Source organism: Phyllobates terribilis, unplaced genomic scaffold (genome assembly GCF_046119375.1).
Source record: "Phyllobates terribilis strain yellow unplaced genomic scaffold, ASM4611937v1 Scaffold_9__5_contigs__length_417890890, whole genome shotgun sequence".
Taxonomy (NCBI): Eukaryota; Metazoa; Chordata; class Amphibia; order Anura; family Dendrobatidae; genus Phyllobates; species Phyllobates terribilis.
This window is the reverse complement of record NW_027362769.1, coordinates 84,798,090-84,811,559: the sequence shown is the minus strand read 5'-3', so window position 1 is coordinate 84,811,559 and position 13,470 is coordinate 84,798,090. Positions and strand designations below refer to the sequence as shown.

General features: G+C 37.9%; 1 protein-coding gene across 8 annotated transcripts in view; it reads right to left on the bottom strand.

The window, feature by feature from the left end:
- The window catches only part of COL6A3 (collagen type VI alpha 3 chain), a 138,664-nt gene that overhangs the window by 83,028 nt on the left and 42,166 nt on the right, over nucleotides 1–13,470 (bottom strand). For 6 of the 8 annotated variants that reach the window (XM_073646691.1, XM_073646697.1, XM_073646690.1 and 3 more), the window contains 3 exons: nucleotides 10,768–11,370; nucleotides 6,129–6,722; nucleotides 2,468–3,067 (listed from right to left, as the gene is read on the bottom strand). In XM_073646691.1, coding sequence (XP_073502792.1) covers nucleotides 2,468–3,067; nucleotides 6,129–6,722; nucleotides 10,768–11,370 — 1,797 coding nt within the window. The remainder of the gene's footprint in view (nucleotides 1–2,467; nucleotides 3,068–6,128; nucleotides 6,723–10,767; nucleotides 11,371–13,470) is intronic. The other 2 variants (XM_073646695.1, XM_073646698.1) reach the window with 2 other exon arrangements.

The window sequence follows — 13,470 nt, the reverse complement described above, 5'->3', positions numbered from 1 at the left end:
CCTGCTCAGTCTACTCTATCAGCAGCATGCAGCAGAGTCAGAGTGGGTATGAACACTGCCTTATTGATAAGGTTAATAAAAATAACTACTGGTCAACTTATTCAAACAAGGGAAGAGTTCTCAGAACGGATACTGCAAAACCATTTTTCCATGGGGAATACAGGGTGGGCCATTTATATGGATACACCTAAATTAAATGGGAATGGTTGGTGATATCAACTTCCTGTTTGTGGCACATTAGTATATGGGAGGGGGAAAACTTTTCCAGATGGGCGGTGACCATGGCGGCCATTTTGAAGTCAACCATTTTGGATCCAACTTTATTTTTTTCAATGGGAAGAGGGTCGTGTGACACATCAAACTTATTGAGAATCTCATAATAAAAACAATGGTGTGTTTGGTTTTAACATAACTTTATTCTTTCATGAGTTTTTAACAAGTTTATGAGCACTTATAAAATGTCTTCAAATGGCTGCCCATTGTGTTGGATTATCAATGCAACCCTCTTCTCCCACTCTTGACACACTGATAGCAGCACCGCAGAAGAAATGCTAGCACAGGCTTCCAGTATCTGTTGTTTCAGATGCTGCACATCTCGTATCTTGATGGTATGGTGTGGTATATGGGGTACAAAGATAGTGGGGCCATTTTTCATCAATGGAAACCTCAATGCCACTGGATATCTGAAATTGCTACATGATGATGTGTTGCCCTCTTTATGCACTGAAGATGGCACGTTCCCTGAGTTTTTCCAACAAGATGGTGCACCACCACATTATGGGTATCAAGTCCGAGCATTCCTACATGAACAGTTTCCTGGAAAGTGGATTGGTCGTCGTGAGCCAGTTGAATGGCCACCAAGGTCTTCCAATCTGACCCCTTAGACTTTTATCTTTAGGGTCATCTGAAGGCAATTGTCTATGCTGTAAAGATACGAGATGTGCAGCATCTGAAACAATGGATACTGGAAGCCTGTGCTAGCATTTCTTCTGTGGTGTTGCTATTAGTGTGTCAAGAGTGGGAGAAGAGGGTTGCGTTGACAATCCAACACAATGGGCAGCACTTTGAACACATTTTATAAGTGGTCATAAACTTGTAAAAAACTCATGAAAGAATTAAGCTACGTTAAAACCAAGCACACCATTGTTTTTCTTATGAAATTCTTAATAAGTTTGATGTGTCACATGACCCTCTTCCCATTGAAAAAAATAAAGTTGGATCCAAAATGGCCAACTTCAAAATGGCCACCATGGTCACCACCCATCTGGAAAAGTTTTCCCCCTCCCATATACTAATGTGCCACAAACAGGAAGTTGATATCACCAACCATTCCCATTTAATTTAGGTGCATCCATATAAATGGCCCACCCTGTACTATGATGTACTAAACAAAACCACATTTTTGTAGAGTTGACAGATGCTTTTTAAGACATTAGAGCTGCTATAGTATGTATGAGAACGGCCGCACTATGCAATAAGTGTAAAGCACTGCGGTGCAAGATTCAGAGTAGTGCACATCTATATGTAACCAAAAAACATCAACATCTGAGCATACCTTCACTCCCTGAGGAAGCACGTGTGAAACGCGCGTTGGAGTGAGGGTCGGAGTGGACACATCTCCAGCATGAATTTGGGTCAGTAATTCTTTCTTATGCACACTTAGGTGCTAAACATTGCCTATCTTTAAGTATTCTGTTATGTACCTTAGTACACCTGTTTTCATTTTTGCATTTGTCACTTTATGTGCACTTGCACCTTATATTGTTATACATATAATATACTCTTTTCTCTGACCCAGCACTTTGCATGTTATTATTCCAAGCTGTTGATGTTTCCTAGCCTCTCTTTTTTATCATTCATGTACTTTATTGTGCATATTTTTTTATTTTTGTTTGTCATGTGGTGTCTTATTCAATAAATTTCTATGGATTTAATCTATTATGGTACTCTTACCTTATTGTCCCAAGTAGTTTTTTAGTTTATCTATACCTTCACTGTCCGTCTACAAACTGACAAAGATTTCTGACTGATAAAAAGTTTGTCCACATAAGAAAGATACATGGCCAGTTTTTCAGTGAAAAATCTGCTGTGTTACAGTAGCATGCACAGGTTTGTGGGGAGAATCTGCAGCGGAAATTGACCTGCATGAGGATTTGAAATCTGGTGCATGTCAATTAACGCTATGGATTTCATCAGCAGATATCATCTTTTTTTTATGCAAAGGGTAATGCAAATCCAATGTATTTTCTCAATGAAATCTGCATAAATTTGCTGCAAATTATTGGCTGCTAAAACCCTGCAGTGGATCATTTCGGTAGCGACATGCCCTTAATTTATTGTATCAACATCCTAAATCTTTTAATACTTCTTGTTCATTGCTAAGAATAACTTATAAATGGCAAAATTAAATTAATATCATTGCTACGCTGATGAAAACCTATGGAAGCATTAATTGAATTGCTCTTACCGGTTGCCACTGTCTTTGCTATAGTGCTTATCTCACTGGTGGTAATAGTGCTGACCCGTTGGGAGAATGTTTGGTAAGCATTCTCCAGCTGAGATACATCAGGAAAATACAGAACAAAGTCAGGAGTAAAAGCGATAGATAGAAGTTCTGTCCGATCTGAAGAGCCGGTACCAATGGCATATGGCACAACACCAGTGCGCTTGAGAGACATGGCCGGCCTTCGCACATCATCTCTAGACTTTCCAGTTGCCAACAGGACCAGAAATTGTGGCACTCCTTCTTCTGCTCGACTCCCGGCCGACTGAGTAAAAACATTGCTTGTTGCATAACTTAGGGCTGCCCCTATGTTCAGTGGGGAGCCCCCTATCGGAGACATACGTTGAATAGCACTTATCACATCTTGCTGGTCTGAGTGGGCGTTGAGAAGGAACATAGGCCTAACAGTATTACTGTATTGGACAACTGCGATGCGTACTTTGTCTCTTCCCACGTTAAGGTATTCTACCACCCTCTGAATAAAGCTCCTGAGAGATGAGAAACCAGCTACGGCAGCATCTGAACCATCAATCAAGAACACTACGTCCTTCTTGATATCTTCATCTATTAAAAGAAATGTTAAAGAAAAGGGAGGAAGAATAGAATGTTAGGAATGTTTCAGGTTCGTCAATACATGTTTAGCTTCACACCATAGAGAACTTGTGGTCATGGAGCCTCCTTAACCTGAAATGTGCCTTAGTGCTATCAAGATGAAACCAGAAGGGAGGTTTGCTTCAGGCTCGGACCCCTTTCATCCTCCATACTCACTGAATATTAGGACAAAGCAAAAAAGGGAAGAGCAGAGGAAGAGATGTACCATGGGGAACATCAGACCATTATGGCTGCATTAGATGGCTACATATATTTTAGCTACTGTCTGCACAATAAAATGGCAATATACCCCCACCTGTGAAGAATGACTATATGAAATGAATCTCCTTATGTACACTTGCCAACTGTGAGGGAATGTCCGATTCACGGAAAAGTTGGCAAATCTCCCAAATGCCGAAACCTCCAACAAAGCGGCACTCCAGGATCAAGCTCCAGGATGTTTCTTGAGCATGATGCCTGGATATTCTACCATTAAGCCAACCAAGGTCTGGAATAGGTGATATGGTAACCCCAAAAAAAACATCTTGGAAAGCAGTCCCTAAAAGTTGGCAAGTATGATATTGTGTGAAATAACTATTGTCTTAGTTTCCTGGAAATAAAAATTTTGTTTGATGGGAATGTTTTTTTCTTAAAGAGAATCTGTCAGCAATTTTTTTTTATAAGTAATCTGAAGACAGCATGATGTAGGGGCTGAAACACTGATTTCAGCAATATGTCACTTATTAAGCTGTGTGCTGTTGTTTACTTACAATGAATGTTTTATCACCAGGAGAATATCACTGCCTGGACTACAGCTCACACGGACCGACTACGCCCTCTCTTGTGATAACAAGCTCACTGTCAATAGACAATGTACATACAGAGCTTGGTGTGGGTGGGGGAAGCTTTCTAAGCTCTGCTACATGCATCATCTAAGAATTCTGATTATATCACAACAGCACACAGTAAGTTAAGTGATACATCGCTGGAATCAGGGTCTCTTTTTTCTACATTATGCTGCTCTCAGATGAAGTAGCAAAAACCAGGTGAACGATTCCCCTTGATTAGCCCTTTTCACAAGGTTTTTGCTTGCAAACTGCACTCAAAATGCATGTTCCAAATTATTATGCACAGCAGAGTTTTCAACCTTTTCATTTTAATAAAGAACAAAAAAATGGTCATTTTTGAAATTATAAGCATTAGCAGGTTATTACAAACTGAAATCAACCAGTTTTCAACTCAAAACTTTATTCTAGGTGATGTTACATTTGCACATAGGACCCCTTGTTCGAAAGGAGCTTCTGAACTCTCTCGTCCATTGAATTTGTCAGGTTTTGGATGGTTTCTGCTTCAATTGTTTTGCATGAGGACAGAATACCCTCCCAGAGCTGTTGCTTAGATGTGAACTGCCTCCCGCCATCATAGACACTCCTTTTGATGATGCTCCAGAGGTTGTCAATGGGGTTGAGGTCAGGGGAGCATGGGTGTCACACCATAAGTTTGTCCTCTTTTACTGTTGAAATAACTGGATCATAGAATATATCACTATGAGACCACTTTATTTCAAGTTGTATCATATCGTCATATAGTTTAAGTTGATTAAAAAGAAGACATTAGGAAATGTTTTGGAGAACCATTTAGGTGTCCATAATTAAAGGGAGTCTGTAAGCAGATTTTTACTATGTAATCGGACAACAGCATGACGTAGGGACCGAGACCCTGATTCCAGCGATGTATCACTTAGTTTACTGGTTGTAGGAGTTGTGAATAAATCACAGTTTTCTCTGCTGCAGATCTAGCAGAACTCAGATGATAAGCTGTGTATAACCCCGTCCACACCTCTGATTGGCTGATTTATGTGTACAATATATATTGACAGAAATCTGCTAATCAGTGCTGGGGGCGTTGTTGGACTAGGAGGCATGAGGCCAGTTGTCCTTTAGTGATAATCTCCTGCTGATAATACACTGATTCTATTGAAATAACAAAACACAGCCTAATTAGTGATACATCATTGTAATCAGGGACTCTGCTCCTACATTATAGTGCTCTCAGATTACATATAAAAAATGCTGAAAGACTCCCTTTAAAGTATTCGTTTCTTTATGTTAAATGAAGTATCATCATGAGAATTGTTTTGTATGTTGTTGAAGAATCCATTGAAATGCACTAAGCAAAAATTAAACACTAAAGCAAAACATACATTCCACAATATCCTGTATCTTTCTAAAAGATGGAATTTGATTCTTCTGATGTAACCCTTAATATGCTGAATGGCCTTGGAGTGAAATGACACAATTGAAGTTGTTTGCAGTTAGGAGAAGCTTAGAAATCTGCTCAATACTAGTTCATTCAATGTGTAAGCCTTAGCTCCCTTTAATGGTAGTTCCAGGCAGACAGAGTTGTTTCATTTATAGTCTAGAATTACTGTATAATCAAGATTTTGACTGTTGTATGAGAAAAAAACTCAGATAAACCAATAACAAAATACATTTTGACCAGTTTACATAAGGAAAGCAAAATAATTTTAAATAATAGGCAGTGATGTAAGAAATTGTCCATGCTATAAAAAAGTATATATTAATTAAGGCATAATGTATGCATAGAATTTCCATAAATGTTAAATCTCCATTGATACATTTAAATGATAATCGTTAAACATCAAAAGCAAAAAAGTAATGAAATTATGAATATTAAGTTTAATATTTTCTGCATTTGAAATAAAACAAATAAATGTTCACATCTGCGTTGACATTTAGCACTTTTTTTTGTCCTTTTTGACCAAGTACCAGACTCCATAACCAAACCCGATGGACCCCACTTTAAGTCAAAGGGAGCCAGTCAGAAGCTCTTGGTGTCCATCATGTGATGGATCCACATTTCCATCAGTTTACTGTTCTAGTCCTTAAACAAAACAGAACTTGACAAAGGCAGATGTGAACGGAACCAAAGAATGCAACAGAATGATTCTCATGTTCAATCAACTTTTAAGTCATTTACTGAGTGAATAAAAGATCAAAATATGTGAAATTACCTGTGGTTACTGTCACCTCTGTAACTTCTCCTCTAACGTAGGTGGTAATAGGGGTTATTAGCTGTTGGCTGAAGCCAGGCAAGGCCTCGAAATCTTCCATCTCATAAACCAAGCTTGGATTAAAAGCAATTGTATCCAACTCTTCCTTATCAGCATTTCCAACCCCGATACAAAAGGTCAAAACCCCCGATCTCGTGAGGTCAACAGCAGCAGACTGAATGTTGTCTGAGGACTTTCCAGCCGCCAGAACCACAAGAAGCTGCGGTATTTTGTCCTCTATTCTGCTGCCCGCACTTCTGGTGAAATGGTTGCGGAGAACAAATTGAATTGCAGAACCAATGTTCAGAAGATTACCCCCCTTAATTCTTAGCTGACCCAAACGCTCAACAAGGTCAGACTTTGAGGTCAGGGTGTTTAAATAGAATTCAGTTCTTGGGGTGTCACTAAACTGGGCCAGGCCAACTCTAGTGCCTTCACTGCTGACACCAAGGTTGTTAATCACATTGACGAGAAAGTCTCTTACTAATGGAAAGTTGGAACTTCCAACGTTGACCGAACCATCCATAAGGAAGACGATATCTCTTTGGTTAAGCACTGTGGTTGGTTAGAGGATACAGAAAACAATAAACATGACATCACAGCAAAATCAGCAAGGCAAGATTGAATATGAAACGCATGTGTTTACATGATGTAGACACATAACTCTTAATAATGCTTACAGGCCAAGCAGAAGGAAGAGGAGACAGAGAGAGAACAACTGAGCGTAGTTAGTTTCTAATTATGCTTCCATCTACAACTGAAAAGTATATCATATACTTAGCATAACTATTAGCAATATGTTGTGTGATACTGGTAGTGATATTATTACATGACACAGAGCTTATATATTCTTCTTTATTACTATATTGACTTCTAATAATATGTACTTCATCACAAAGTGGCAACAACTTGATGCAACACATTAGATTGTTCCATGATGGAGGGAATAATGGAAACAAATATCATAACCATGTATATCCTACAAGTCAAATTAAATGAAATTTAAATATTTCAGTAGATGGAAGAAGTCAAGAAAAATGAGGGCATAAAATATGGGAAGACAAAAGGAAAAAAAGGCTAGAGAAAAAAAGTGGAAGGAAACAGTGAAGGAGTAATGTCAGGTAAGAAGGTTTAATGCTGCATGTTTCAAGTTTGTTTTCTTGTCTTCTCACAGGGTATAAATCCGCTACATGACAACCCATCAGTGGTCATTTCAATCAATATTCAAATATTCAAAGAATATAAAAATGTTGTTTTCATTTTTGTTTCATAAATCAATAGTACACATGAAAATAAGAAACTTTGTAATATATCTATCTCATCAGAGAAATCTGCTTCTGTCTCTTCTTGGACTGATCATTCATTCTCAATTCCAATGTAAAATCTGTATTCAGTGAAGACAGATTGTTACATTACTGAGATAGGAGATGGCAGTTGGTGCTAATAAGATTCTATGTAGATGGGAAGGGGAAGAGCAGGGAGGGTCTTTGCCTCTAGCTCCTCCCTCCTCTCCATAGAATGTGATGAGCACCAAATGCCATCTCCTGTCTCCATAACATAACAATCTGCCTTGACTAATACAGGTTTTACTTGTGAATTGAGAATGAATGATCAGTCCAGGAGGAGAAAAAAGCACATTTCTCTGATAATATATATTACAAAATTTCTTATTTTCATGTGTACTATTGATTTATGAAATAAAAATTAAAACCACAGTTATTCTTTAAAGAGCAGTTTTCCCTAAAGATAAAAATGTCTTTAAATAAAGGGAATTATCTATATAAGTCTTTTTTGTAATTTTCTGTCACATTGATATACATTATATTCAGCTTCTTTTTTCTGTGTCTACAAAAGCTGTCATATAACCAATATGAAAGTCATCATGAGAACTGCAGGAAAAGTCACTTAGCTTTTCTAGACCACTGAGTTATAAAGTCTGTTTATGCATTGAAACATTTATTGCTTTCACTCAACCTGGGCGACAATTCTCGTAGGCAACTAATAAGGGGTTGTACAAAAATATAAAAAATATTTGCTCTTTCCAAGAAACAATGTCTTTCTAGTGGCTAGTTGGGGATGTCTTGGACAATGCAGGACACAGTCTAAAAAGAGAAGAATAGTAGTGTTTCTATAGAAAAAGCAAATGATTTTTTCCAATCTTGTGCTACCTCTTCAAAATTGTAAGAAGTAGGGTCTTCCAACCTTTGGAAAGCCCACTTGTCCAGAGAATTGGGAAGCCACAGCACTGATTATAAACTCTGAGGCACAATATAGTCCCCTAGGACACCATGTTACAGATCCATACAATACAGATCTGTAACACAGCTACGTAGATGGTTGCTGAGCACGGCTGGTTCTTAATACTTACCAAGGGTCTCTTAATCAACCCTGATGATGGTAAATTCGGTCCATGCTACATGATATTGGTGGTAGTGCATGGATATAACATTGGTAATGCAGCTGCAACAGGAAAACAGGAAAACCTCTCCCAAAGTTTTTAAGTGTTTTCTGATGACGGGATCTGACTCTGCTTTTGTCAATATATTGTCAGTTCACATAGAAGCCGGATACGGCTCTGTGAAGAAAACCTCATAACTCCAAATGAAATACATGGACGATTAGTGTGTACTGACTATTCCACTGTATCTATTTCAGTCAGCTCACATATTCTCTGCATATCGGCATATATTTTGCTAAAAAGAAACACGAAAGCAAATATAATTTTCCTTGGAAAAAAGATGCCATTGTTAAAAGTGGGCATAGAATGCATTGTATAAGTAGCCAAAACAGCTCAGTGTTCAGAAATATCAGGTCATCAAATCGTTCCAACTAATTAATTCCACCATATCCTGTGCTGATTCATTTTATAATGCACCTTTGTCAAGTTTTAGCTCAATTATTCTGCAATTACTCTTCAAATTTCTTGGATAGCCAAAGAGTTGAATGACAACATTTTGGAAGCCTATAGACACTACTGGAGGGGTCCTAGAAGCTTACTTCATACATATTAAAGGGAATCGTAGTACCAGATTAAGAAAAAAACTTGTTTAATGCTTATTTAAATACTTAAAATAGGCTGTGGGATAACAAAAAGTGCACTATAGGGCGTTATCCCGAAACGTGTGGCGTTAGTGTTGCGATATTTGCTCAACTTGTCTGGTTGTGAGAAGCACAACTCGTAAAATGGCTCATAAGAATGTCCAGCTGCTGTCAAAGGAATTCCAACCCAGTATACCAAAGGAATAAGGAAAAGCGGATTAACTGCTGCACTGATGGTAAATAAATATTCCAAAAGTGTGGTATGGTAAATCTTGCGGTTTAATTCTCTACGCATTTTGAAGTTGTATGGACTTCTTCCTCAGAAGATCCACAATGACCGTAGCATTGTGAATCTCCTGAGGAAGTTTGTATGACTTCGAAATGTGTAGATAATTAAACTGCAAGATTTACCATAAAACACTTTTGGAATATTTATTTATCAGCAGCACAGCAGTTAATCTGCATTTCCTTCTTTATTTGGTATTCTACATTTAAATACTTAGTAATATACTGCTTGGGCTGTCAAACTTAGTTCAGTAGCTAAGCCAGATCCATTTCTCTGGTTCTGCATCAACAGTGGCAGAGAAGGGAGTTGGTTCAACGGCTTTAATAGTTATGTACTAACACAGAGGGGGGGGAGGTTTTTTTGCTCAACCAACTGTAAAAGTTTAATGCCATGGCTGATATCATAATAAAAGTTTATAACTAGGTTAAATAAATTAGAATTTTAAACACATTTAAACAATTTTTTTGTCTGGCTGTACAAACTCATTAAACCCAATAAAAAAGCAAAATGCAGTAAGCTTTTTAAGGTCCTCCAAGTGGCAAATGCAGGTAGCCAAAGTAAAAGCTCAAGCAGACATCCATGCAAATCGGTTTAATCTCGGACCACAATGCAAGGCCTGGCCACAGATCTCCCGCCCGGAGCATGACAGCTTCATATATTTCTCAGGAGACCTGCGGCCGGTCCATGCATTGCCGTCCGAGATTGGACCAATTTGCAAAAACATCTGAATGAGCCCTTATAATTTACCTGTATCAGAGAAACAGATTTGTAAACCCTATATTAATATTTTCTGAAAATTAAAAGCACAGAAATTAAAACAATATGAAATCTCATTTATTAAAACCGAGTAAAGGCAAAAGTAGCTTCTTACCAATAGCAACCAAGCAGAATTCAGCTTCCTTATACTCTGGAAAAATGAATTCTGCATTACTTGCCATAAGAAACAGTAAGAAGCTAGTTTTTTTGTTGGATTTTTTTCTTATTATTCTCCCTCATACAGTAGAGTTAAAAGATGCACATTCACTTTAAATGGGGACAATAACTCAGATGCAACTCTGATACTTTATTTTGACTGTATTTCCCCTTTAAGTTGGTTCTGCATATTAAAATTAAAGGTAGCTTAATGTTAAATTGGTTGCACATGGTTAGCACTACCGATGTTTATTAGTCTTAAAGCAAAAACATAAGAAAAATGGCCAGCACAGTAATTAAGTATTGGACATCCTATAAAAAGTACTAAAACCCATCCAATAAATTATTTTTGTGAATTCTTACCTTCAGTTGGTCCTTCGGTAATCACAACTCCTGTAAGGGTTCTTAAAGGGGCAAGCACCTGGGGCAGTAAGGATTGTAGAGGAACCTGCTTGAATTCTAGTGGCTTAAAAACCAAAGTGGAGTCAAAGGCAATATCTTGGAGCTCACTGTCCTCTGCGTTCTTGGACCCTATTGAGAAGGTCAGTATTCCTGCTCTTTTAAGGTTCTGTGATGCCTGACTAATGTCATCTCTTGATCTCCCACCAGTGATGACAACCAGGAGCTGGGGGATTCCTTCTTCTACTCGACTTCCTGCAGATGCAGTAAAGAAATTTCTCTGGACATTGCTCAAAGCAGCACCGGTATTTAGCGGGGTGGTGTTCAAAATCCTCATTTTTTTTAAATGAGCAATTACATCTTTCTTAGCACCAAAAGTGTTCAGGTAGAATTCAGGCTTCACATCTCTGCCGTACTGGGCCAATCCCACTCTGATAAGATCAAGACCAATTTCTAACCTGTTAACTAGTTTTACAATGAATTCACGGATTGCAGAATAGCTCGGCCCTCCCAAATCACTGGAACTATCAATCAGGAACACTATATCCCTTTTGTTGACTTCCGTAACTGGAAAGAAAAAAGAAGCGCATGTAACTTACTAAACCAAATGACATTACTTTTAGCGTAAACTGTAGAGTTGTTGTTTATGAATATAACATATAACATTAAAGTTATAAAGAAATACAAAAAATAATAGAATCAATATTCACTAATATATAATTGAATGTAATTTCTTTAATGAATTCCTATTTTTGGAATAACTCATTTTACAAGCAGGAATATTTAGGTTATTCTATAGGAGGTCAGCAGAATTATCTATGGTTTCCATTAGAGTTGGGTGAATTTATTCAAGTGGAATTGAATTCTATTTACATTTTTCAAAAATCTGAGTTCTCCAGAATACAATTTTTTTTTGCAATTGTATGTACCATTTTTGCAAATGCAGCAAAATGGTGGGCTAGTCGCACACACTAGGCTGGGACCTCCGGCTGTGAATACGCCTGGGACGTCTCTGCACATACTCGTTATAAGGTTGCTGCAACGTTGTGATGTCACGTTGTGTGCAGAAACCTTTTGACACACACTCTTGGCCGTAAGTCGTGGCCTAATATGAAGATGCAGCACACCGCAGTAAATAGAGGACCATACAGTGGACAATGGGGTGAGCGATGAGGTTAGTATTAATTGTGTTTTTTTTCTAAATCTTACACTTATTATACCCTGAGGACTCTTAATACCCCAAAACATAATAAGGGACAATCAATTTCCAGAGTATAAATTTGCTGCAAATCGAATTTCCTGGTAAAATCGGCACAAAATAGCGAATTCTAATCTTGTCAGATCCACTCATCTCTAGTTTCCATGGTAACCAAACAGGTCATTAATATGTATCCTGTAGATCCTCTATTGCAGGGTCTACATTGTATTATAAGAACAAGCCTATATGTAAAAACTATGCAAGTAAAAACTATCCAAGTTTCAAATTTGCCAAATCATCCGTATTTTACAGGGAAATTCGATTTGTAGTAAAGGTAGCCCACTGTCTGGTCCTTGTTGCCTCTTCGTTTGCCCTTCTCCTGTCACATGCATTCTCTTTGGTATTCTTTACTCCAGGGCATGGCTTCCGGGTCCTCTAAGCCTCAGAGGTAACTGCACTTGTGCGTCATAGCACCAAGGACCAGACAGCGGGCTACAGGGATGGCGGAACAGGTGAGCGGTAAAGTGAGTATTCAATTTTTTTCAACCGTTTGACTGGACCTTTACGGTTCAGCAAAATGATGGCCGCAGATGGCTGAATTTGCGAGAAGCGAATTGCAAAAAATCTATCTTATGTGGCAAACAGATTTTTGTACAATTTGAAGAGAATTGAATTCCAGTCAAATAAATTTGATTATCTCTAATTATCACAAAAGTACATGGGGCCATAGTTCATTGCACACAGTGTAACAAATAGGAGCAACTTTATAACTCCTGCCATTGTATCAGGGTCAGACATTTCCCCTACACAGTACATGGTGCTGTTCCTTCTATGGTCCACCTTCATAGGCTGATTTGGATGGAGGAATTATAGAGGTTTGTTCAACCTATTTTTCAATCAACATATTGGAGTTTATGCACTAAGCACATTTTTGTCCACACAGTAAATGTAGACGAAGGGTCATCTTTTCATATCAAGAATGGGCAGTTAAAATTTCCCATTCTCAAATGTCAGGGGAAGCAAGAAAAAATGTAATCACTCTCCATAATAGTCAACAGAAGATCTGAAGGAAGGTGGGTAGGAGAGTATTTCTCAGTTATTTTAATGGAGAGTGAATGTGCATCCGTGACCACTGCCCCATTGGACTAGGTCATAGGACCCCTTCTTTTACTGGATCATTGCACTTAATTGGCTCAGACAATTAGAAATTTATAGGATCTCCAATAAAAATATCTGTTTTGGGAAGCCCATTTTATATTTAAATAGTCCACACCAATCAAGCAAGATTTTTGGCTTGAATATAAATTTGCTCCTCTTTACTATCTTTTCTTCTCTGAGCTACAAATTTAACTAAAATTGTATCTACTTTAAAATATTGTTTATTTGTAGAAACTTTACACTACTTTTTCACACATATATTTTATCTAAAGGCCTCACATTTTACGACATCTTATTCTGAGACTCAAGAA